This window comes from Antechinus flavipes, chromosome 4, assembly GCF_016432865.1.
Source record: "Antechinus flavipes isolate AdamAnt ecotype Samford, QLD, Australia chromosome 4, AdamAnt_v2, whole genome shotgun sequence".
In the NCBI taxonomy this organism is placed as follows: Eukaryota; Metazoa; Chordata; class Mammalia; order Dasyuromorphia; family Dasyuridae; genus Antechinus; species Antechinus flavipes.
The window spans coordinates 40,671,635-40,697,744 of record NC_067401.1 but is presented as its reverse complement, the minus strand read 5'-3'; the positions used below and the strand labels follow the sequence as shown (position 1 = coordinate 40,697,744).

The 26,110-nt window shown below is 39.9% G+C and overlaps 5 protein-coding genes and 1 long non-coding RNA gene across 6 annotated transcripts in view; 3 read left to right on the top strand and 3 right to left on the bottom strand.

Moving 5' to 3' along the window:
* The window catches only part of LOC127559136 (histone H2B type 2-E-like), a 42,262-nt gene extending 35,137 nt beyond the window's left edge, over nt 1–7,125 (bottom strand). The window contains exon 1 of the mRNA XM_051992794.1: nt 6,690–7,125. Within this exon, the coding sequence (XP_051848754.1) occupies nt 6,690–7,066 (377 nt within the window). The 5' untranslated portion in view covers nt 7,067–7,125. The remainder of the gene's footprint in view (nt 1–6,689) is intronic.
* A 226-nt stretch (nt 7,126–7,351) lies between these two features.
* Nucleotides 7,352–7,802, top strand: LOC127559140 (histone H2A type 1-F-like). Its single transcript, XM_051992798.1, has one exon. The coding sequence runs from the start codon at nt 7,400–7,402 to the stop codon at nt 7,787–7,789; it is 390 nt and encodes a 129-aa protein (XP_051848758.1). The 5' UTR covers nt 7,352–7,399; the 3' UTR covers nt 7,790–7,802.
* Nucleotides 7,803–7,876: 74 nt separating this feature from the next.
* Nucleotides 7,877–8,467, bottom strand: LOC127559139 (histone H2A type 2-B). Its single transcript, XM_051992797.1, has one exon. It carries the CDS (start codon nt 8,408–8,410, stop codon nt 8,018–8,020), a length of 393 nt encoding a protein of 130 aa, XP_051848757.1. The 5' UTR covers nt 8,411–8,467; the 3' UTR covers nt 7,877–8,017.
* A 215-nt stretch (nt 8,468–8,682) lies between these two features.
* On the top strand, nt 8,683–9,333 carry LOC127559144 (histone H2B type 1-F/J/L). Its single transcript, XM_051992801.1, has one exon. It carries the CDS (start codon nt 8,749–8,751, stop codon nt 9,127–9,129), a length of 381 nt encoding a protein of 126 aa, XP_051848761.1. The 5' UTR covers nt 8,683–8,748; the 3' UTR covers nt 9,130–9,333.
* A 7,171-nt stretch (nt 9,334–16,504) lies between these two features.
* Nucleotides 16,505–21,295, bottom strand: LOC127559153 (uncharacterized). Its single transcript, XR_007953070.1, has 2 exons — nt 21,197–21,295; nt 16,505–16,757 (listed from the first exon to the last, which is right to left on the bottom strand). It is a non-coding gene; the product is annotated as an uncharacterized LOC127559153 (long non-coding RNA).
* BOLA1 (bolA family member 1) lies at nt 21,255–22,574 on the top strand. The gene is made up of 2 exons (XM_051992793.1): nt 21,255–21,353; nt 22,037–22,574. The coding sequence occupies exon 2, from the start codon at nt 22,040–22,042 to the stop codon at nt 22,463–22,465; it is 426 nt and encodes a 141-aa protein (XP_051848753.1). The 5' UTR covers nt 21,255–21,353; nt 22,037–22,039; the 3' UTR covers nt 22,466–22,574.
* The last annotated feature ends 3,536 nt before the right edge of the window (nt 22,575–26,110 follow it).

The following is a 26,110-nucleotide window of genomic DNA, read 5'->3' as shown; positions in this document are numbered from 1 at the left end:
ATGTTAGATTCAAGTTACAATATGTCTTATTGTGGCTGATCAGACCAATACAAATTCAGAATGCTTCCGCCTCAGGTCAGGCAGAAATAATTCATATGAATATTTGGAGTAAATTCTCTAATTTTATCTCTCTCTCTTCTCTTCTTTTCTCTTCTCTCTCTCTCTCTCTCTGTCTCTCTCTCTCTCTCTCAATTTTTGCTACCTTCAATTCTGCTTTGGTCAGAGAACACATCAGCTTCTTTGATGTGGGCTCAACATGCTGGGCCTGTGCCAGTGTCTCCCATGTCATACAATCAATTCTAAAGTTCTAAAGAGAGATATTAAGACCTTTTTCTGACTACCATATGATCATTTGTCCTGTGTGAATTCTCCATAAAAGGTTTTTTGTTTGTTTGTTTGCTTGTTTGTTTGTTTTTTTTGTTTTTTTTTTTTTTTTTGGAGGAGAAAAAAAGGTGTTTAATAAATTTTTGTTTACTAGACTTCTGGGAATTTACTCAAACCCCTTCCTTAAACCTTCACTCAGCACAGCATTTGACACCTAGTAAATGATTGTTGAATTAACTTCCAAGTGTCAATTCAAATTCTTCCTTTTTATTTCATACTTAACACAGCTTGGCAAAATAATAAACCTTAATTATTTATTTATTTTTAATATTTTATTTTATAATAACTTTACATTGACAGAATCCATGCTAGGGTAATTTTTTTACAACATTATCCCTTGCACTCGCTTCTGTTCCGATTTTTCCCCTCCCTCCCTCCCTCCACCCCCTCCCCTAGATGTCAAGCAGTCCTATATATGTTAGCTATGTTGCAGTATATCCTAGATACAATATATGTTTGCAGAACTGAGCAGTTCTCTTGTTGCACAGGAAGAATTGGATTCAGAAGTAAACCTTAATTTTTTTAAAATTCATTTATACTATTTCTATTTTCCTTTTCTGTTAGCACCTTGTTTCCACCTTTTATAAAATCCTAACCCTAAGTGCACTGGTCCAGTCTTGACAAAGTAAAAAACTGCTAAGCAACTTCCTCAGATTTATTATAACTAGCCCATTGTTCAGCTCAAATTCAAAATAATACATCTACTTTGTTTTCCATCTGATCAAAGATTTTTCTTAAAATCAAGGTGTTGACAGCCAGTCCCGTTTCCATTATTCTAGGATTTGAGCTTATTTTCTAGTGAGTGATTATCCCAGTTGCTGGAGTGCTTTAAATGGAATTCCTTATACAATTATTCTGTAGGAATAGAGAGCCTCCTACTAAACAGGATTTCACCTCCTCCCAGAACTATCCTTTTTCTGTATATATGGTGAAGTAATTCCAAGAAGCAGTTCTCCATAGGTAACAGTTCTCTCACCTCCAACCATCATGAGAGATTTATTTTTCAGATTGATCCTAAAACCCAGAGACTGAATTTTCTTTTTAAGAACCCTATATTTTGGATATAATTATCTTCCTATTTATCATAACTCATTTTCCCCTTTGTAGACCTCCATATAGAACATAGGAACATCTAAATCATTTCCTAAGCAAAAAGGAGAAAATCTGGAGCAGTAGAGCAGTAGTCTCAATTTTTTTTTTGATTGTATGTCTCTGAAATAAAATTTTTGATCACACACTCTCTGAATAAATATTTACTTATTTACAAATTACATATCTGTCCTAATAATTATCTTATAAAGCTTACACAAAAATATAAAAAGTATGATATAAAGACAAAATGCCATTTTATTCTAAATCAACTGGGAATGAATAAATGTGATTAGATCTGTGATTTGTGAAAATTGTTTTGGTAGGTGGGTGAAGGATAGATTGAAGGGAGACCAGAGGCAAAGAGACTAATTAGAATAGAATCAAAATACTCTTAACAGAGAATTAGTGAGGGTATAAACTAGATTAGTGGCATTTAGGCAAAGTATGGATATACAAGAGATTTTGTGGGGTAGAAATTACAAGATTTGGCAATTGATTAGATATATGGGGTAAGGGAGATTGATGGGTCAAGGAAAATACCAGGTGACTGAAGAGACGGTGATGCTTTCAATAGAAATAGGGAAGGTTCAGAAGAGGGACAAGATTGGGATGAAAGATAATGTAATCCCAGCCTACATGTGCCTGCTCATCTTGTGCTGTTACTCTTCCACTAATACTTACTCACTCAATTTACTATATTGAGCTAATGGCAGACAGAATGGATAAATTGCTTTAGGTCTCTGAGCAGAGTAAGGTTATATTACCTTTCCATCCAAGTCCTACTAGGCTTGTCTCTATCACAAACACCAACCTTTATCCCCAATTTTTCTTACTATCCCCTACCCAAATCCACCTTTCAGGATAACCCAACCACTACTACCAGGGTACCTAAAAAGCAGCAGCTTCAGCCATTAGAAAAATTTCACACACACACACACATACACACACACACACACTCCCTCACACCAACCTCTTCTCCTCCAGATGACCTGTGACTATGGCAAGCTCACCATAGAAGGTGGGTTTTTGTCCTTCAGACAATATATTAAAAGACACCTCAAATAAACTGGGAAAACATTTTTACAGTCAAAGGTTCTGATAAAGGCCTCATTTCCAAAATATATAGAGAATTGACTCAAATTTATAAGAAATCAAGCCATTCTCCAATTGATAAATGGTCAAAGGATATGAACAATTTTCAGATGAAGAAATTGAAACTCTTTCTACCTATATAAGAAGGTGCTTGCTCTAAATCATTATTGATCAGAGAAAAGCAAATTAAGGCAACTCTGAGATATCACTATATACCTCTCAGATTGGCTAAGATGACAGGAAAAGATAAAAATGAACGTTTGAGGGCATGTGGGAAAACTGAGACACTACTACATTGTTGGTAGAATTGTGAATGGATACAACCATTCTGGAGAGCAATTTGAAACTATGTTCAAAAAGTTGTCAAACTGTGCATACCCTTTGATCCAGCAGTGCTACTATTGGGCTATATCCCAAAGAGATCTTAAAGAAGGGTAAGGGGCCTGTATGTGCCAAAATGTTTGTGATGGCCCTGTTTGTAGTGGCCAGAAACTGGAAATTGAATGGATACCCATCAATTAGAGAATAGCTTAGTAAATTGTGGTACATGAGTGTTATGGAATATTATTGTTCTGTAAGAAATGACCAGCAGGGTGATTTCAGAAAGGCCTGGAAAGACTTACATGAACTGATGCTGAATGAAATGAGCAGTACCAGGAGATCATTGTACACAGCAACATCAATACTATATGAGCATCATTTCTTTTGGAAGTGGCTCTCTTCCACAATGAGTGGATCCAAATCAGTTCCAATTGTTCAGTAATGAACAGAACCAGCTACACCCAGCAAAAGAACTATGGGAAATGAGTGTGGACCACAACATAGCATTTTCACTCTTTCTGTTATTGTTCTTGCATTTTTGTTTTTCTTCCCAGGTTATTTTTACTTCTTTATAAATCCAATTTTTCTTGTATAGCAAGATAACTGTATAAATATGTATACATATATTGTATTTAACATATACTTTAACATATTTAACATGTATGGGACTGCCATCTAGGAGGTGGAGGGGAAAAGTTGGAACAGAAGTTTTTGCAAGGGTCAATGCTGAAAAATTACCCATGAATATGTTTTGTCCATAAAAAGCTATTAAAAAATAAAATGAAAAGAAATTCTTGGGGGGAAAAAAATATTTTTTTGATTTAAAGTGAGACTGAGTAGCACAGAATGAACAGGCATGGTGGGATTAGTAATTTTATTGCAGATCTGAATACATTCTCTTCCTCCTCACTCTCTTTTCTAAACTTTTCTATTACTGTTCAAGATCACCACCATTCTCCTGGTCACCCAGATTCACAATCTAAGTGTTATCTTTAATTTATTGTTCCCCCTCATTTTACTATCTGTTCAGTTGCCAAGTTAAGGTTATTTCATCTTCCAAAATAACTACTGCATCCATCCACTAAGTCACTATTTCATTTCAGGCACAGTGGACTTGGGGTCAGAAAACTTAAGTTCACATCTGGCTTCAAACTATAGCAGTGTTTGGGGCAAGTCTCTTCACCCTGAATACCTCAGTTTCTTCATCTAACAAATAAACTTGGAGAAGAAAATGGCAAACCCCTGCAGAATCTTTGCCAAGAAAACCTCAAATGGAGTCACAAAGAGTCAAAAATAACTTTGCAATGGTAACTAATTGGTCCCCCGACCCGTCTCATCCCTAATTCATTTTCTCGGCTGCTCCCCAAAATGATTTTTTTAATGATATGATATGAACATGTCACACAGACTCCAGCCATCATTATTGATTCTGGGATCAAATAATCTCAGCTTCATCTCATATCTTTCTCATTTCTATTTTGATATGTTTTATAGTTCTTAGTATTGCAGCAGCACATTATATGATTTAGAAGCAAACGAACCTACAGTGGGGTCATACTTTTAAAATGTTTGACACACACAGCTTGATATGGAATTTTAAAAGTGTGGAGAGATGGCTAGTGTAGAGGATTATCATTTGGAAGACAACAAAAATTTCATTAAATCAAATTCACCTGAAATTCTAGCTCCTTGATTATGAAATAAAGTATTTAACTTACAAGAGTGATCCTTTCTAAATTTTTAAGGATATTAAGATTTCTAATGGTCCTTGCTTCCAAGAAAAGGAAAACACCACCACCATTATCACTCAGGGCCTAAGAATGTAGGATTCACTACACCAGGCTATTCTCTGGGATCAACTCTTGACTGAATGTAAATAGCAATCTTCTTTCTGTTTTAGCCAGAAACTCTGAGAATCTTTTTTTTTCTTTTTTTCTTTTTTTGATTATATAATAGAGACCATTCTCTGCTTCATTTCCTATCTGGTCTTAATCACTGAGTTGGGCATTGCCTCAATCAAACTAAGACCTGTTAAAGACCTATTTAAGTTAACTTGAAAAGGCCCAAATCTCCCATTGCATCCAGAGCCATCTCCAGTCATCCTAGGAAACACAATTGAGTCAATATAGAGATTTTTCCCCCTCTCCCTACCTATGGAAAAGTAACTTTAACTTTGGGGAAAGCATAGGTTTGGCAGTCAAAGGGCCCATATTCAAATCCTGCTTTTCCAGTAACAGTCTGTGCCAATTTGGTCTAATTACTTAACCTTCTTTTGTCTGCAACAGACATCCCATCCCTATAATTGTTTTCTCTTCCTGAGCTCTAGATATAGACACAGACTTCCCGACATAGATGTGCTGATTGATATTTTTAGTTGCTTGTTTATTAGGCAACCCTAGGTCTGGATTCCAGATCAACTACTCTTTTTTGCCTTTTTAAAAGCTTTTTTCTAGTCATATTAAATATATATATACACATATATAGCTTTTTATTTACAAGTTATATGCATGGGTAATTTTACAGCATTGACAATTGCCAAACCTTTTGTTCCAGTTTTTTCCTTCCTTCCTCCATCCCCACCCCCCATGGCAGGTTGACCAACACATGTTAAGTATAGTCACATTAAATCTATCTTATTTTGTCCTCAGGCTAATGTTAGTAAAAATATGACTGATATGAGGCTAATATTTTCTGAGAAGGATTTACTTTTCTTAGCTCAGCCTAGCTGAAGAAAGTGGAAAAGATGAAAGTAGGAGGAAAGGTCTCCAGGGAAGGATTTTCTTCCTTGGGTCATTCTTTAGAACTTGATTGAAGCTCATTTGAAAAGGGAAATCGATTTAATCCTTTGGGGGGAGGGGAGGAGAAGGGAAAGAGTAAAATACCTTCTCTAGGACTCCAATTCTTGTTTGTTTTCTTTAGCACACAGCCCGGAATATTGTAGATGCTTTTACAAGGTGAAAGCTTTGTAGTAGTAGTAGTAGCTGGATTCTAAATAAAAATGTACTTGTTCCATACTGTCAGATATTTAGAAATTGTTTTCAAAAATATTCACAAAACTATAACAGATTGAAGGAAAAGATGGAAATGGAATAGAGCAATAAAGTTTGTTCATTATATCTTACAATGAATTTACACAGTCCATGGAAAATCCTGTATTGTAATGGCATGGAAGAAGTCCAGGAGGCTCGGAAGTCCTCCAGTGAAAGTCGAGTAAACAGTATTCATTAGCCAATTCGAAAACAGCGAGGGACTTTCGAATTTTAATGCTACCCAATGACAAAGGAGTCCAGTGAATTGGGAGGGTGAAAGTTTTGCTGAAATCAAAGTATGTTAGGCAGTAATAAAAATTTGCTCCCCACCACTCCACCCCCACAATCTTAAATATGACCAATAGGTACAAGGTCTTTTACTTCCATGCAGCTTAAAATGGTAGGACTTCTGAAATGGTAAAAAGCTGTAAAGTTAGCAGCAAAAAGCAGTCAACTGCCGAGTTCAATCCAAATAAGTGCCCATCAACTATCACGCATTTAGTAAACATCAAAAGCTTAAGAAAATAGCTATGCAAAAAGGATTTAATTAGAGAGTAAAAGTTATTGGGTTAATCGATCATCTCTAAAGCTGAAGTTCCAAAGCTGCCAAGCTTCAGCAGCCAGTACTCTAGGCAAGTCGCTCTATTAAAAATACCAAGGACATCCCCACATGCTTAGGTTGGTTAGAGCTCTTTTTAGGACTAGGTAGGTGGCTCTGAAAAGAGCCTTTTAGTTCACAGGGAGCCTGCCCCCTTCAGAACACTTGCTCACTTGGAGCTGGTGTACTTGGTGACGGCCTTGGTGCCCTCCGACACGGCGTGCTTGGCCAGCTCCCCGGGCAGCAGCAGGCGCACGGCCGTCTGGATCTCCCGGGAAGTGATGGTGGAGCGCTTGTTGTAGTGCGCCAGGCGGGAAGCCTCTCCCGAGATGCGCTCGAAAATGTCGTTGACAAAGGAGTTCATGATGCCCATGGCCTTGGAGGAGATGCCGGTGTCGGGGTGGACCTGCTTCAGCACCTTGTAGACGTAGATGGAGTAGCTCTCCTTGCGGCTGCGCTTGCGCTTCTTTCCGTCTTTCTTCTGAGCCTTGGTCACGGCTTTCTTGGAGCCCTTCTTGGGGGCAGGGGCGGACTTGGCCGGCTCGGGCATAGCGATCAGACTTTTCCGCCTTAAAACAAACGAAAGCGGTAGCTAAAAGAAACGTAGAGTGAAGGAATAGCTGAGCCTGCATTCTTTTATAACGGCAGCATGCAAATTAGGGTTCAACGTGGTCTTAATTCCTATTGGTCAATGTAATGTAGTTGCATTACACCTACTTTCATTCCATTGGTTGCTTCCGGAGCCTTTTCCAAGCCAATGAAAATTGATCTTTTCTAACCCCGCCCCTATAGAAGTCTACAAAAGATACCTTATTTAATTCGGCGAGCTATTTTCCTGAAGCTTACGTCTTTTTTAATCTGCGTCTCTAATTTTCCTTTCGTCATGTCTGGCCGAGGGAAACAAGGAGGTAAAGCTCGTGCTAAAGCTAAGACGCGGTCTTCTCGGGCTGGACTCCAGTTCCCCGTGGGCCGTGTCCACCGCCTGCTTCGCAAGGGTAATTATGCCGAAAGGGTTGGCGCCGGAGCGCCAGTCTACTTAGCAGCTGTGCTCGAGTACCTCACAGCAGAAATCTTGGAGCTGGCTGGCAATGCTGCTAGAGACAATAAAAAAACGCGCATCATTCCCCGCCATTTGCAGCTCGCCATCCGCAACGACGAAGAACTCAACAAGCTTCTGGGCAGAGTGACTATTGCCCAAGGCGGCGTTCTGCCTAACATACAGGCTGTCCTACTGCCTAAGAAAACTGAAAGCCACAAACCCAAGGGCAAATGATTGTGCTCTAGCAACTTACGTGATACCACCAAAGACAAAAGGCTCTTTTCAGAGCCACCCATTTCATCAAAAAAGAGCTGAAATACATATTGACATTATATTTTATTTTGAGGTGTTGAATGAATATTTTTTTCAGTGATAATAGCCCCTTAATCTGATAGAGGAGGGTGGCTCTTAAAAGAGCCGTTTGGGGGGGGTGGAGGGACAAGTTCTGGTCCCCCTTATCGTTTATTTGCTTTTGCCAGGCTTATGGCTCTCGGTTTTCTTGGGCAGCAAGACGGCCTGGATGTTTGGCAAGACACCGCCCTGAGCAATGGTGACTCCCCCGAGGAGTTTGTTGAGCTCCTCGTCGTTGCGCACTGCTAGTTGCAAATGGCGGGGGATGATACGGGTTTTCTTGTTGTCCCGAGCTGCGTTTCCCGCCAGCTCCAAAATTTCGGCAGTTAAATACTCCAGAACCGCCGCCATATAAACCGGAGCTCCGGCACCGACCCGCTCGGCGTAGTTACCCTTGCGGAGCAAACGGTGCACTCGGCCCACTGGGAACTGCAGCCCGGCCCGGGACGAACGGGATTTAGCCTTGGCGCGAGCCTTGCCTCCCTGCTTTCCACGGCCAGACATGGCGATAAAAGGAACGAGCCCCTCTCGTAAAGAAAGAAAGACAGAAAACCTTTTAGCATCAATTTGAAGTAATTTATAAGACCTACCGGCAGGCAGAAAAGAAGTCGTTTGATTGGTTAGGAAGACCTTTTGATTAGAACAGCCAATAGGAAAAGAGAATTTTCATCTCATCATTTGCATCGTAGGCTACCAGGAAATGACGAAAAATCATCTACCAATCATTAGTAGGTATCCTAAAGCCTTTATTTGCATGCCGGATCTATAAGTAAAGGGCCTGTCGCCATTCTGTGTCTTTGTACTTCAGTCGCGACTTCAGTGGCTTTGTGCATTTGCTAACCATGCCTGAACCAGGGAAATCGGCTCCTGCCCCTAAGAAGGGTTCCAAGAAAGCCGTGACCAAGGCTCAGAAGAAAGACGGAAAGAAGCGCAAGCGCAGCCGCAAGGAGAGCTACTCCGTCTACGTCTACAAGGTGCTGAAGCAGGTCCACCCCGACACCGGCATCTCCTCCAAGGCCATGGGCATCATGAACTCCTTCGTCAACGACATCTTCGAGCGCATCGCCAGTGAGGCTTCTCGTCTGGCCCACTACAACAAGCGCTCCACCATCACTTCCCGGGAGATCCAGACGGCCGTGCGCCTGCTGCTGCCCGGGGAGCTGGCCAAGCACGCCGTGTCGGAGGGCACCAAGGCCGTCACCAAGTACACCAGCTCCAAGTAAGCGGCTGCTCCAGGAGTCATCGACTTCCCATGAAACAAAGGCTCTTTTCAGAGCCACCCACTTTGTCAGAAAAAGATGCTATTCACTTGAGTTTCAAACAAAACACAAATGGCTTTTTTATATTGTCTTAAGTGTAAGCCTAACGTTAGGGAATCTGGGATGGAGGGTTATCTTACAAAATAAAGTCCTATCAATACATGTCTACATCTTTAGCAATGGGCAATCCTTTCTATTTTGTCTTAAAAATTGTAAGAGACGTGTAATTTTATAGGTTTGAGGAATTTCTAAATGCTGAAATTGAGAGGACTCGGCAACCACATCTACAATAGGCGAGTTGGAACTCCGTAGCCCCTAATACTATTTGGCCAAGGGAACAAGGCAATTTAGAATCGGGATTTTTTGCGTCCGATTGGCTCTACGCCACGTAGTCTCTTGCTTCCCTAATCGACTTTATTTTTAATAAAGGTCTGTGTTCTGCCTCTGCCCAATTGTCCTCGCGAGACTGCGTAACGAAATGGATTCATTCAGAGCTCTTATGAGTCCGGACTAGCCGGTTTTAAGACCTGCCTCTTAGCAATTACCTAGCAATTTCAGGCCCTGTCATTTATTCTTAGTGCTCCAGGCAATTCTCTACGACTGGTTGCAGCGAAGGTGCCGACCTGCATTCATAGGTGCCTTTCTAATTGGTAGAGGGACTTGTCTCTGCCTGTGAAAATCACCGAACCATTCCTACCCTATCCCTGAAATACCCGACGCATTCTGGGAACTGGCGGGAAAGACGTCTCCTCTTGAACTCTCTCCCTTTCTGAAAGGAATCTAATTTCCTTTGTGTTCTATCTGTTTTCAAACATCTCCCCACCCCCCCACCCCCGCCTACAGAAAGGAATTAGCCTTCCAATAGCCTCCTCCGCCGAGAAAAGTAGGACCCCAAGATCCCGCGGATCCTACGGTGATATGGTAAGACATATTCAATCCCCAGTCTAAGAGAAATATTAGATTTGGACCTGAGTTTCGAAAAAGATTCTGAGAAGACTTTTATCATTTTCCTCAAAGTTCGTCCCTTTTTCGATTGACCGTTTTATTCCTCTGCAGCTTCGTTTTGAGGGGCAAAGAAGGAAAAATAAAAGTCCGAGGCTTTGGCGTTCAGGGAAGCCGAGTTTAGAATTCTCCAAGTGAAGCTGGATGAGGCGTGCCACCCCTTCCTTCACTAGACAAGCTTGGGGACTAATGACAGTGTAGATGTGCCCCTGTTGCTGGGACAAAAGTTGGGACTTCTCCCCGAGGCTATGTGGAAATCCATAGACATTTGAGGGAACCCTCTAATCTGGAGAACGCTGAAAATCAAAAAAAAAAAAAAAAAAAAATGGAGACAATGGAAGTTTTGTCTCCCGAGTCCAAGAACCTTCCCTCATTGAGCCGCGGAGAGCCTCACAGCCAGCAGTGTTTGTGACTGGAAATGTCTTACTTGAAACAAACAATTCTGTCAATTCCAGTTTCCTCTCTTCTTCTTCATTTCAAAAGCTCCACAAGATTCAGGAGCTAGCTTAGAGTAATAGAAAATGCCTAGCAGGCCTAATCGATTTATTTCTCTGAACCTATCTACTCTGTAAACCAAGGTGCTTAGAAATGTCTTTAACTTTATTTCCATCTTCCAAGTCCCACTAATATGGTCATGGTCATTGCATCATCTCAGCAGTACCTAATAGTTTCTATCAAAGGCAAAAAAAAAAAAAAAAAAAATTGGCAGGACCAGCCACAGTATTTTTATTTTTACTACCAGTATAATATAATCTACCTCCATTTTTCTTAATTATCTCTGGAGGATGACAAAGAACTAGCAAGACTGGGATGAAAAGGTTAAGCCTCCCTTTTACTGAAGCCTGCTAGAGAAAGTTTAGCTAATTGCTTTCAAAGTCAAATTGACATGCCCCTGAAAGTGTCTACAAATTGTCCTACTCACTTATCCTTGAAATGTCCCTTTTTTAAAGTTTCAAGTTCCAATACATCAGGATTTGTATAATTAGCTTAGGCATACTCAACATAAAGTGAATATTTTTTAAATTATTAAAAATCCAATCCTGAACAACATGATTTTTAATCATCAAAATTTAAAGAAATTAAAACAATGAAGCTTTTTTTTTTTAAATTATCAACTAAATTTGAAATTATTGAAATTGGGTACTGGTTCTAGTATTTATTACTTTTCTGGATTTCCACTTCCTTACCTCAAAAAGAAGGGAGTAGATAAGAATATTTAAACGTCCCATCTAGTTCAAAACTTAGATGGGAGCAATAGACATAATAGAAAAAAAAATTTTTTTTTAAATTCTGATTTTGTAAAGGAACTCCTTATAATCAAACCTTTACCCTAAAAACACAAAACATCCTTTTAAGCTTTATTTTTCCAGACTCAAAAAAAATAAATTTCAAGGATTCTCCCTTAACCCATGCACTTTTCTATGATGGGCCAATACAGAAACTCAAAGATTAGCTTTTTTTTTTTTTAATTAAATTTTAAAATGTTAATTTTTTTTTCTTTTCTGATGCCAGCCAGAGTCCCCAGGGAGTCACAATAAGGGCTGCACTACAGAAAACAAAGTGATCAGGTAAATCAAACATCAGGTTGACTTTTTTCTTAACAGGCTGTGAGCCAAATAGAGTCCCCAAGCAAGAACAGAAACCTCTTTGAGGACAGGAAGGAGTGAAGACAATTAACCTAATGCCAAAAAGAAATGGGTTCTGCCAAATAGAAATGAATGTCAACTTTAACAAAGGAGGCAGTGTCCTTGAAAGAGTGCAAAAAATGAATTAGGGGGCCCTAAGTCTGCAGATCAGCCTCCTCACTAGAGCAATATCCTTTCTCCCAACCCAAGGTTTAAATGAAGCAGTAAAAGGATATAAATGGATATAAGGATTCTCAAAGTAAAGCCATCTCTCTGGCACAATACAATTCCTGAGCAACTCAATCCCACCACATTGAAAGAGTTGTAGACACATTGGAGTATACTCCTTTGCACACCATCATGATAATTAGCCCAGAGTGAAATGATTAAATCAAAACCTACATGACCAGGGATGTTGAGGTTCTCTTCTTTGGCTTTTCTTTATTTTGTAGGGTCAGGGGGGAAAAAAAAGCAGAAAGAACTCTCAAGGACTCATCATAGTATATAGTACATCACTGAATTTGAAATTATTGAAATGAGTTTGAATACTGGTTCTATTTACTACCTTTTTAGATTTCTACTTCCTTATTTGTAAAATGAAGGGATTAGATGAAATAAAGTTTCATCTGGTCCAAAGCTTAGCTAAAAATGGAGAATTTTTATGCCTTATGTCTCTGATAGAGGTAGTGAACATACCCACTAGCATCTTCTAGAAACAATTAGGTACATCTCTTTTAATTTCATCTATTGGGAATTAATTGACTTGGATTTTTGTGGAGTGGAGGTTAGGCTTTGTGCTTGGCCAATAAAAGGGAGCTGTCTCTTTTTCTGAAGATTTAGCACTGATGTAAACATTCCTCCTTCCCTTTCCCACCGTACACTGTCTAATCCACCCACTAAGATGTCAGTTCCTCCGAAGAGGTAGGGGAGAGAGAGCACCCAAGAAATAGTAGCAGCTATAATGGTGGAATGCCAAGAATTCCTGAAACGAGCCAGGGAAAGTCAGAGGGAGTGGTACAGTCTCAATCATGGAATTAAAGAGTCAAAGATGGGGAAATCAGTCTTTTGAATAGGGAAAGAATGTCTGAGCAATGCAAGATTCTTTAACTTGAAACAGTTCTTAAATTTGGAATTATCATATATCTAAAATTATAAGACCTTGGAAAAATCATTGAGTCCAATGACCTTTATTTTACAGATGAGAGAATCAAGGCTCAGAGATTTTTAAATATTTTGCCCACAGTCACTTCAGAAGTGAGATATGAACTAGATCATCTGACTGACTCCAGATCTTTCCACTGGACTGGATCACTTCTCAGGGACAGGACGATTATGTTGATAGCCTTGGAAGTAGAAAAGCCATCAAGAGCCATCTAGGTTTCGATTTTATGGTTTTGAGATTTGGCCTCAGACACTTAACACTTTCTAGCTGTGTGACCCTGAGCAAACCACATAACTCCTATTGTCTCAACAAAACAAAACAAAACAAAATTGAGACATGAAAAATGCCAGGAGATGTTTCTAGGATATGTATCCCCAAACTTTGAAGATTTCTAAGAATCAATACCCACATCTGGGAATTCATATGAGGATGGAGAGCAAGAGGACTGCTGTCACCTTGAATTAAAAGCCCTAAATTCATTTCCTTCCATAAGGAGAATCAGTGGTCCCATATCAGAGTCCTTTTTAGGTGTCTAAGGTGAATATGAAACTTAATGAAATGCTGGGAGAGGCTGCTTTTAACTCTCCCATTTTTTCCCTTCGGCTTTGAGATAAATCTAAACCACAGGGTGGAGCTATCAGTCTATAGCAATGGTTTCCAAATTTATCATAATTAGGTATTCCCATGGGGGGAAAAAAGTATTTTGAACAAGCATACCTCTCACAAATTATATGTGCATGCTATTGTCCTGATATGTACATTATTTAAAATTGAAATGAAAGAATAAATAAAGCTGAATAAACTATGTTTGGAGTTTTTATTTTATTAAAAGTAGAAGGAAACCATTTTGTTCTTGAGAATAGTCACTGAATATACTTAACACAGAACATTGTATGAAGTCAGAAAACCTAGATTCAAATCCTACCTTAAACACTTACTACCTGTGTGACCTCAGGCAAATCCCCTAGACTCTCTGGGCCTAATTTCCTAAGGGAGTTAGAGAGTGACATGACCTTGGAGTACATTTTTATTTCTAGTTCTTTTATCTTATTAAAGAAAAATATTTGTAAAATTGTAAGTTAATAGTTGTTTGCAAGTAATTAATTGGTTAATTTGATCAAAATAACTAAGCAGTAAATATTTCTTTTTAAAAATATTTTTAATTGGGGGATATTCAATCTAGGTCAACCAATAGTTCCAGACCAGTTAGGAAGTTATAATTGCCCAGGCAAAAGACGAATTGAGAAAGGTGGACAGATGGAAGGATCAAAAGGACAATATCTGAAGTGTGATAGCAAAGAATTAGTGCAAAACAGAGTGATTGAAAAGTCAATAGCGTCCTGAATGGTTAAAAAATAATTTTAAAATTGCAAAAAGAAGTTATGTAGGAAGTGAGGAGGGAAAGAGATACAGCAGTGAGATTTGCCATGCAGATCACGGCCCATCCAAGCCTGCTTATCTGATGTGACTCATTCTGTTCCACCTAAAACGAACAAATAGAAAATGGGAATTTTCCAATGTCACCAGCTGAGCTAAGGATGCCCCAATTAGGATTAGATTTTGAATACCCTGAGTAACTGCATTCTTGCAATGAAGAAGAGAGATTAGGAGCATGCATTTTGGTGGGGGGAAGAATGGATGAATTTTTGGGTGGTAATAGGTAGAGGGTACATATCATTGTTTTGAAAAGAAGAGCCATAGTTATGAGAGTAGAATACTATTCATATTACCACTGTTACAAATCAATAATAAAAACTTCTCAAATCATACCCACCAGGGCTAGATCTGTGGTATTCCAAGTACAGGTTCTAGTCTGAAGAAGAGCTGAGACCTGATCCTCAAAGATGTGTGATCAGCCAATCAGAAAATATTACAACCCATTCTTCCAGCAATAGCCATTCACAGGAGTTGCCTTCAGTAACTTCTCACTTATGTGTATCCCCTATTACTCCCCCAACTCTGCTCCTCCTCCTCCATCTGCAGATTTCTAACTTCCTCTCTTTTAAGCTGAGTCCCCAGCACTGTTGTTACCTAACCACTACCGGAGCATTCACTTAGGGAAACCCTCAGGTACCCACTTGAAGTGTAAATTTCAAAATGCATGGCAGAAATTAAGAGACTTGCTTCTCTATTTTCATTTTGAGTGGGATACGTGAGTTTCAGAATCCATCCCTGCTAGGTATGGAAAAGATGGCTACAACCCATCCTCTTCCCACCACACAGGCAACTACCATCCTATTCCAGCCCTGATTTAGTTTTTCCTTGGGCTTTTACAATGGTCTGCCTAATTATTCTCCTGCCTCAAGTAATTTAAGCTCTACAACCCATCCTCTAACACAACTTCCCAAGCTATTTCAATGTAATGGTTTTAACCATATCACTCCCCTAATTCAGTAAATTCTAATGGCTCCTTGTAAACACTAGGATCAAATAATTCACCTTTATCTCATCCTTCTAAAATGTATATTTTGTACAAGTTTTATAAAGTATATAATTATTGGTACAGTAGTATATGTAGATAAGTTGTGTAAATAAAAATACACATATTAGATGTCTGATCAAAAATGTATGGGATGTACGATCAAGAAAGTCTGGAGAGCACTAGATCCTCCCTAGAGTACTTAAGAGATGGAGAATTGTATCAACTATTTATAAAATACTTTGTGTCCTTTCCCCACCCTTAGGTTCTATCGAGATAATAAATAATAAATAAAAGCTATCTTGCACCTAATATCCATTATTACCTTGAGTGCATAATGTTGGAGAAAAAAAGTAAATACGGTAACCTAGATTTTAGTAATGTCTGCCATATTTTTATTTTATTGCCATTTTTAAATTTTAAATCCAAATATTTCTAGCCTAGAGAGAAAGACATGTCCAAACTGGTATAGTATCCTCATGCCATTGGACATTTCTCTGTGGTTCTACCTCAAGAAAATTTGAACAAAGAAAAAAGGATAATTATAAGCATGATTTATGATTAACATTCCAGAACAATAGCCACTACTTAGTTCCTTCTATTATCTCTCCCCACTAGTACAGAAATGCCCCTCTCCCAAAATCAACAGTACAATCCTTTCTGAATAACAAAAGAGGTCTCTTCACTCTCTTGCCAATTGCTCCAGGGAATGAGGAAGCCAAAGATCTCTAAACAAGATAAATAAATCTGAACTTCATCCTTTAAGAGAAAGGCCTTAGCTTTTGTTCCAATTTTCTAATGAAAATTCTAAAGTTTTAAGCTGGGGAAAATATATTATTTCTTAATATTATCAGTTGAACTAAAAAGGGTTTTATATGCTTTCACAATGGAAACTAGGGAGACTGCTTATATATGTTATTGAAAGTAGATTTTGGAGAGAACACAAATAACTCTCATTTTGTTGTTTTTGCCTTTTGCTTTAGGCAGGGTGGGAGGAATTAAAGGGAGAGGTTAATGTCTCAGCATGTATTTCAGGGACAGTGTAAAGCCAAATGCCTGTCTTTCTCCTCCCCCCCCCCACCCCCTTCATAATGTTACAAAAAAAAAAACTATTCTAGAAGACTTTGAATACATAGTTCAAGAAACTCACTCCCTTCTCTTTATCTTATCCTATAACACAGCATTTGTAGCTTAAAAATAGACATGGAGTTGGCACTGTGGATAGAATGCTGGACCTGGAGTCAGGAGGACTCATCTTCCAGAGGTCAAATCTGTATTGACACTTACTACTTGTGTGACCTGGGAGTGTCACTTAATCCTCTTTGTCTCAGTTTCCTCATCTGTAAAATGAGCTAGAGAAGGAAATGGCGAACTACTCCAGTATCTGCAAGAAAAAAAAAAAAAAAAAAAGGTTTCAGGGACACAACTGAGCAACAGTAGCTTAAGAAATACTAATTGACTAACTGACTGATAAAGAAGATACTGTTTTCTTTAGTCTATTGTAAATGACTATGGAATCAGATACATTTTTTCTTTTCTTTGTAACAATTTAAGCATTCTAAAATACAACCTTTTCTTTCTGCTGAGGTACCTTACAGGATCTTATCCAGCAATATACAATTCTTCTCTTCTGCTGTTCTTGAATAAATCCTAATTGGAACTTTGATCTTCAAGAGAACAAAGGCTTCAGAAAAATGAGGTCTTCACTTCCAAGTGGATTGGATTTAAGGGAAACAGAACAATGCAAAGTCATCAACCTCACTTTCTCCCCAAGAGTCATCAAAAGTGCAGTGGCAAGATATAAAATGACTAGTGATTCCCCAGGATGCAGTGGGAGACTCATGGTCTTTTTAAGCTAAGGTCTCTACCAGATTCTTGGTTTGCCTGACTCATTCAGTGCTCAAGGCTAGGTTAAGAATTGAGTCAAAAGATGACTTAGTTTACCATCACAAAAGAATCCATCTGAAAGGGGTAGATGCTCAGGATTCCTGGCCAGAATGGAAAACCATTGCTATTTACACTTACTAGGAGCAAACAAAACCCAAACAATGGATAAGAAAGGCTTAAGGTGGCTCAGTGAAAGCCTAAGTGATTTGGGTTGAAAGACATAGTGTCAAGTAGGCCTCATCTGAATCACAATGGACTTTTTCAAAGCCAGTTTTCTCAGAACTATAGTTCAAAAAATTATGAATGAAAACAAGAGACAGTGAATTGTTTCAGCAATTAAAAAAAAGTAATAAAATAAATAAATGGAAGGGGACAGAAACTAGCCCCCAAACCTCAAGATGCCTTGTGAAATACAATAAAAAATTATACTCTTCTGGACAAAGAACCCAAATGTAAGGGTAAGACTCTCCTCACATGGACAGAGGAGGAAGAGGAAAAAAGAAAAAGAAGAGAAGGGGGGGGGGGGGCAGAAAGGAGGAAGGGGAGGAGGAGGAACTCTTGATAAATAGGTCATATAACTCAGGAAAGGCGGGGGAAGGGGAAGTGTGAGTAAGAGAGTATAAGTGTGTGTGTGCATGTGTGTTCATGTGCACTTGCATGTAAGGGCAACTAGGTGGCACAATGGAGAGACCACCAGACCTGAGTTCAAATTTTACATCAGATATTTAATAGCTGTGTGAACTCTGAGCAAATCATTTAATTGTTTCAGTTCTTCATCTGTAAAATGAACTGGAGAAAGAATGACAAATCACTCCAGTATCTCAGCCAAGAAAACCCTTAAATGGGGTCACAAAGAATCAGACATGACTGAACCAAAAAAAGTGTATGTGTGTATGCATATGTCTATCACCTATTAATGATGTGTTTAAATGTATATGTATATGTATATGTATATTTGTGTATATCAGAGGTTGAAATGAATAAATCAATGATCAAGTAGCTCCCTACAAAATTTCACTTGCTAGTGGGAAAATTTAGAAGTGTTCAGTCCCTTTCATACTGAACCACAGAGGAAAAGCCAGATTTTAGATCACTAACTGGGGAACTGAGGAACAGCCCAGGAAAAGTAGGAATTAAGAGAACTAAGGAAGTTGGTCATAAATTTGCTAATTCCTGGTCTATGTTGACTTTTTTTTAATCAATCTCTCCTTTTACTTTTATTTTTTTCTTTAAATAACTTTTTATTGATAGCTATGTTGACTTTTTAAAGGTACTTCTAATTTTATAACATTCTAAGTAATGTGGGGAAATCCTCTGATTATTTTGGGAAACAGCAAGTAAGAAACAAAGTATGCTCATATTCTCCTAAGAAGAACATTTAAATACAATTATCATAAGATTATGGTTGAAAGGCAACCTTAGAGATTTAATTCCCATTTTTGACATATCAGAGAAATGAGGCTTTAAAAATTTAAGTGATTTATCTAAGCTCCCACAGCTGGTTTAGTTTAGTGCCAGGACTAGCATTTAGGAAGTGAGAGAATAAAACCCAAAACCCCATGTCCAAAATGTAACTGAGGCTTTCACTGGGCCTCTGAATGTAGGATGAGCCAGAGAAATGAGAGGCAGGGCCCAGTTCCAAAGTATCAATCAAAGGACAGGTGGGGCATGATAGCAGCTGAGGTTACACCCAGAGGAGACTTTAGAAATTCAGGACTCTGATGTCATCAACCAACAGAAAAGCAATCAGGATTACAGTTGGGGAGAATACAGGCCTTTTAAGACAACAAGGCAATATCCAGTGGGAACAGCTCCAATGTAATTACCAGATGATGAGGAGAAATCCCCAAAGTGGTAAATAAAAGGGAATTAGATAGGTTAAACTGCTTGGGGAAGAGGATTGCTTATATTTCCATAGGTGGAGAAGGAATCAGATGGCTGACAATGAGATTGTTAAAAGAACTTTTTCATTGGATTCCCTAACACAAGATGAGACTGTTCTAGTTATTGAAAAACCAGCAAGAATCATTGGATTCCTTGAGATGAAAAATTGTTGATGAGACTTTTTGCAGTACTTCAGAGCTTACAGGAATTATTAAGATTCCTGGCACATGAATTAATGAACAATGGATTCCTTATTGACTATTTCTAGGACTTAAGGACATGTGTAAATTCTCAGGTTGATTCATGTTATTTGTTACATTACTACTAGCCTGTGTTATATTGCTATGTGCTTATGTAAATTATGTGTAATGCCTCCCATATTGATGGATTTATGTATACCATGTATATATCTGTTTCAAAGTTCTGGCCCATATTGATGGATTTATGTGTACCTGTTTCAAGTGAGCCCCTTCAGAAACCCGCTAATCTGATTTGACTTCCTATTTCCTTTGGTGTTTTCATCTCCCTTCCTGAGGTGTCAGGGAAGGCGTGAATCACCTTTTTGGGGGGTTCTCACCTCCTTGAGAAATCAGGGAGGTCATGACTACCCTATGTTCTAAAACAAAAGAAAAGGGGAGATGTTGGAATCTTTACAAACTGCTAACTCATTAGAGTTGATAGATTATTGATCTGATCTTACAAGAAGGCCAGAACCTGAAACAAGGTACTAAGTAGAACTAATTAAATACAATGCTTGTGTTTACACCTTTACTCATTGGATCTCACAAGTATGCCAGATTCACAAAGTAAACTTTGTAACTTTTGTGAATTCACACCTCCCTTGAAGCTCTTAGGGCCAGAGAGCATTCTTGCTCCTTTTCACCTAGTATAGTATTTTATTTTTATTTCAAGATTGTAAACAGTTTAAAAAAAAAAAAAACACAAGGCAAAATACTTAAATATACAAAAATAAATAATACAAAAATACTTAATAATCTCAGTTCATTTATATTTTGTTGCTTGTAATTGTTTTCATATCCTCTAAACTAAGTAGCACAAATAATTAGAATATCCATTTTATAGATAGTTGAGGGCAAAGAGGCTCAATCATAATAAATGATTTAGTCCCTGATCACGCAGCTTCTTGTGTATATGAACTGGGATGGGAGTCTGGATGCCCTCTGACATCTAGATTTCTATCACACCATACTAACCTGAGAAGCATTCACCATGTGTTGTTTTCCCCATTAGAACAGAAATTTTTTCTCTTTTATGGTTATGGTTTGTGTAATGCCGGAGAAACAGACAAGATAGAGATTAGAGAATTTTTACCGTTTTATTTGAAAAGGAGGGATTGTGCTGTGGGCATGCTGCCCCTAGGGCTGATTCCAAAGCATCCAACCACCGATGTGAGTTCTCAATGACATTTATATGCAGGTGGCTCAGCTACAAGGTAGCCGGAAGCAGGGGCGGAGTCAGAGCACTGGAAACGGGACTATCAACCCGATTCTGACAGGGTAGGGGTGGACAATCTGACAAATTGGGATTACAGAATGGGGGAAAGGTACCGAACATTCTGATAAATGGGGATGGCGGGAGGCACCGGACATCTGGATGTCTAACATAGAAGGTCTTTCTCCTTATCGGGATCATCCTGGTTAGGAGGGAGGGGTAGTGTTGCAGCATCGAGCAGAACAATTAGGAACTGAGGCGCAACAATTCAGGGAAACCGAGGCGGGACAAGTTAGGGAAACTGACTCAGGGCAATAAAAGGGAACTGTGACGCAACAATTTGAATGGAAAGTGGGACGGTATGAACATAAGATTTGTATCACTGCTATTTTCTGCCTCTGGTTGATGAATCGAGAGTGTAGGCAAACAGTTCAAAGGAATACACAGTAACCGGTTCTCTTTCATGTCCTAGCTTTCCCACAGTGCCTCTGGGTTGACTTGCATTGCGTAATGCAGGCGCAACATAAATTCCAAGAAACTACAATTCCCATGAGCGCTAGGGAAGCGGGCTACGCGGGATCTCGAAAATTGGGTACTTACGCCCTCGCCTGCTCGCCAATGAGGGACTAAGGACTCCATTTCCCGGCATGTCTTGCGAAGCCGAGACTCCAATTACCGGTGCGTCCTCCGCGAAAGCAGCAATGGGGCGTGTGTAACGAATCCCGGAGTGGCGCCAGCAGCTGACCCCTAGGGACAGGTAAAAACGGGGGGAGGTATCGGGGGGCGTGGGCTCAGATGTCAATCCCTGAAGCAGGGGCACCCCAGCTCTTCCTTATTTATCGCCCCTCCCGTCCCCGCCATTAGAATGTAGAAAAGAGCAGAAAATCGAAAGTTCGGCTTGGATGCCCAGCGCTAAGCTGCGCACGTAATGCGCGATTAATTTTATCGATGTATCATTCGTTCATTCATTCAATCAGTCCTTCCATTTGCAGCGGCAACCCTCTTTAAAACAAGCACCTCTTGCCTGGGTCCTCCCCCCCCACGCACTCCACCCCGCTCCTCCCACCCCTTTCCTCCCCCTGTGTTCCACCCCCCCCTACCTACTCACCACCCCTAGTCCCATTTACCCTCCCCCCGCTTCATTACCAGCACCAAACCCAGCCTCCAGCGTCTGCTACGTTCTAGGGGCCCCCTTCCAGCCCACCCCGAGCTTTTTGTAGCCTCCTCCCTCGACGTCACAGAAGGATAGGGTGGGATCTCCTCGCTCTCACCTCCCAGCCCAGCACAATGTGGGTGGGCTGCCTGAAGGAGGGGGGGTTGGTTGTTTGGACTGGGGAATGGGGTAGGGGTGAAGTCAAGGTCGCATGGGGGGGTCTCCAAGCCTCATTTGTCCCTTCCTCCCTCCTCCCTACCTCTCCCCCTCCCCTATCCTTCCTGTAGCTGATGCTGAGTGTACTGTCAATCCGACTTCTGGCCCCCCGGGCCATGTCCGGCTGCGTCCATCTGTCCGGAGGCTGCGTAAAGAGGGCCGGAATGGAGGGCCCTGTGGAAGCTGCGATAAGAGCAAAGCTGGAGCAGGCCTTGAGCCCGGAGGTGCTGGAGCTTCGAAATGAGAGCAGTGGTCACGCTGTGCCCCCTGGCAGCGAGACCCATTTCCGAGTGGCCGTGGTGAGCTCCCGTTTCGAAGGACTAAGCTCCCTGCAGCGCCATCGACTGGTCCATGCTGCCCTGGCCGAAGAACTTGCAGGGCCTGTCCATGCCCTGGCTATCCAAGCTCGGACCCCTGCCCAATGGAGAGATAACCCCCAAATAGAAATCAGCCCTGCCTGCCTGGGTGGGAGTAAGAAAGACCTCCATGGTGTCTCCTGAAAGCTTGCCCAAGAGAGGGGAACACATGTATTTTAGATTTGTGGGAGGAGAGAGTTACTGACCTCGACTGGGGCCTGCCCTCCCAAAATAAAAATGTGATTGTGTCTGACAGTGTCTTTATGATTGTGAAGTTGAGCCGAGAAAGGACAGTGGGTCCCACGGTGCAGGCACACCAAGGGCAAAAGCGGCATTTTATCCCTGTGGGGGGAAGGGGAGAGGGGACGGAATTATCTCGATACCACCAACTCCCTCTCCTCCGGGCAGTTGAAACCCCGATTGATTCATCTGAAGCCCTGCTCTATGCAGTGAGTGTCTTGTGGTAACGAGGAATGATGGCTGGCATTGATATAAAAATTATTTTACATATTGATTTGGAACCTCATAATCCTACAAAGTAATCATACCATACATTATATCCATTTTACGGACAGAACAGAGTCACAGAAGTAAAATGACTGGTTACTAAGCGTAAAAGACCCTATCAAGTCAACATTTATTAAGTGTCTCTTCTGTGCCCGGCACTGGCAACTAGGTGGCGCCAGTGCTTAGAGTGAAGAAGACCTAAATTCTAATCTTTGTGGCCATGGGCAAGTCACTGAATCCGTCTCCAGTTTCCTTAACTGTAAAATAGAGGTAATAATAGCACCTCCCTCTCCTTGTGAGGATTCAGTGGGATGATATTTGTAAAACACTTAGCACAGGGCCTGGCACACAGTAGGCATGATATAAATGCTAGTTATCACTTTGCTAAATGCTGGGTATACAAAGAAAGGACAAAAATAGTCCTTTCCCTCAGGGAGATCACAAGCTAATGGGAGAGGCTACGTGCAAATTACTATGTACAAATAAGATATAGGCAGGGAAAAAGAGATAATTTCAGAGGCAAGACACTAACATCAAGGGGAGCAGAGAAAGACTTACAGAAAGTAGGATTTTAGTTGAGACTTGAAGGAAGCCAGGAGGTGAGGAGTGGGAGCATTCCAGACATGGAGGACAGCTTGTAAAAATGCAAGGAGTCTAGATTTGGGTGGAAGCGCTGCAGTGGAGGGACATAGGGTAGGAGACCAGACTGGAAAGGTAGGAAGGGGCAAGCTTATGAAGGACTTTAAAAGTCAAACTGGAAATTTTATATTTAGTCCTGGATGCAACCGGGAACCACTGAAATTTATTAAATAGGAAAGTGTCACAGTCAGAACCATATTGGAGGACCATCACTGTCCTGAATGTGGCACAGGAGAAATGAGGCAGAAGATTAAAGACATGAAAGTCTGCAGCAGGGCAGTCAAGAGGTGTAGAAGAAAATTATTACAAAGGTACAATCAACAAGACAATGATAGATTGCATGTGGGGTGTGAAAGTGATGCCAACCTGAATATTTAGGAGGGTGATGGTGCTCTCAACAGTAATAAAGGCAGGGAGAGGGTTTGGAGGGAAAAGATAATGAGCATCATGTTGAGTTGAAGATAAGTGGAATTTCAAGTTCAAGATATTCAATGGGTGATTAGAGATTCAAGAATGGAGATCAGAAGACAGATTAGGACTGGAAAAATAGAACTGAGAATAATAGAGGGAGCTGATGAAATCACCAAGGGAAATAGTATAGAGGAAGTAGAAAAAAAAGCTCAAGGCAGAACATTTCTGGACCACCTATGGTTAGCAGGTACGACCTTGAAGAAAGTCCAGCAAAGAAAGCCAAGAAACATCAATTTAACCAATGGGAAAGAGATCAGGAAAGAATTAGTGTTACAAAAACCTTTGAAGAAAATGTGATTGATAGTATTAAAAGCTGCAGAGATAAAATTGGATATGTATTCATAAGAAGCTATTAGGATTTGGCAATGAAAAGATCGTTGGTAACTTTAGAGAGAGCAATTAATTTAAAAGGCATCTGAAGCCAGACTATAAGAATGTTAAGAAAGGATGGTAAGTAAGTAAAGATATTGATTGTAGATGGCCTTCTCTAAGAGCTTAATTTTCGCAAGGAGAAATATGGAGTGGATAGGGGGGATGAGAAAATCATTTGGTGGTTTTTGGAGGATACAGGAAACATGGTCAGGTTTGTAGAGAAGCAGCCAGTATGATGGGGAGAGTGTAAGGATAAGTGATATCAGGTACAATTTTTCTGGAGAAGATAAGATAGAATGAAATAACTGCGTATGTAAAAGGGTTGCTTTGGCAAGGTACGGGGCAAGGTTGAAACTCAGACTTAATCTTCCAGAAATTGGAGAAGATAGGACATGGTATAAGGTATAGTGGAAAGAGGACTAGATTTGGAAGATTCAAATCCTGGAGCTTCGATTTAATTGGCTGAATGATCTTGAGCAAATGATGTGATAAGTTAGATTTCCAAGTCATTAAAATGACTAGGACAGTGGAAGGGGAGGGAGGGAAGGAGAGAAAAAGAGGTGTATTGTTACCTATGGGCCCTTCTATTTCTGAATCTCATAAGACCATTTGACAAGGACATAATAAATATAACTAAGAAATAGTTTGGTTTAATGAAAAGAATGTAAGTCTAGGAATTGAGAAATGTTTCTTTTCAGTCCCTTTATTTACCAGTAACCAGATTTATGACCTTATGTTACATTATCCTTCTGGATCCCAGTTTTCCCACCTGTCATATTGAGGCAATTGTAAAATTGTAAAGATGTAGTTCATTGTTAAGTATCCATGTTGGAAGCTTTCTTTTCCTTATTCATACATTCATTAAGGACATTTTCATGTAGAGATAATGAATAAAGATTTTATATAATTGGCATAGAGATTGAATCATTAATAGCTTTAAAAAAAAATAAAGTCTGAAAATTTTCCATACTTTTGGTATCTTCCCATCCTGTCATAAGATAAAGAAATAACAGTCTCCAAAGAATTATATATAAATCACAGAGGGCAATAGAGAGGCACATGATTGTTGCAGTTGGGCTCCGACATATAACCAATGAGGAATTTCAAAGAATAGAGTGAGAAATGTCAAGAAAATCTATGATATGAAGAAAAGATGAGTTGGCTTACATGGTAAGGGTGAGATGGCACAGTAGAGAGCCAGAGTGTTCCATTAGTATCCTAGAGACATCTGGAAAATTGAGGAAAATCTCCACCATTTTGGGTAGCTCCCCCATGGTGAACTTATGGGAGGAAAGAGACAAGCATTCAGGAAGAAGAGACATGGGTAGATTGAGGTCTCCATCATTGGAATGAGCTTCCAAGTCAAAGGATATTTGAGTATTTTAGCATCAAGAAAGTACAAGATCCTTTAAGGACTCTGAAGGATCTTATATTGTAGAGAGACAGCATGTACATATAAGAACATATAAATAAATATACAAGGAAATTTGGATGAGAGAGAAAGGCACTAATAACTGGGGGGTGAGAAAAGGTCTTCATAAAAAAGTGACATTTAAGTTTGAGGGAAACAGGGATTATTCTAATCAATCCTTTAATCAGTAGTAAAAAGCCTATGTAGGAAGATAGGAGAGAGAATAAGACAGATGAAATATATGTAGAATAGATTGGAGACCAGGAGATCAGTTAGGAAATTATTGCAAGAATCCAGGAGAAAGGTAGACTTACACTGAGGTTCTGACCAGTTAGAATACAAAGGCAAGAATTTAAGAGATAGTAAAAAGAAAGGAAAAACAGGACTTT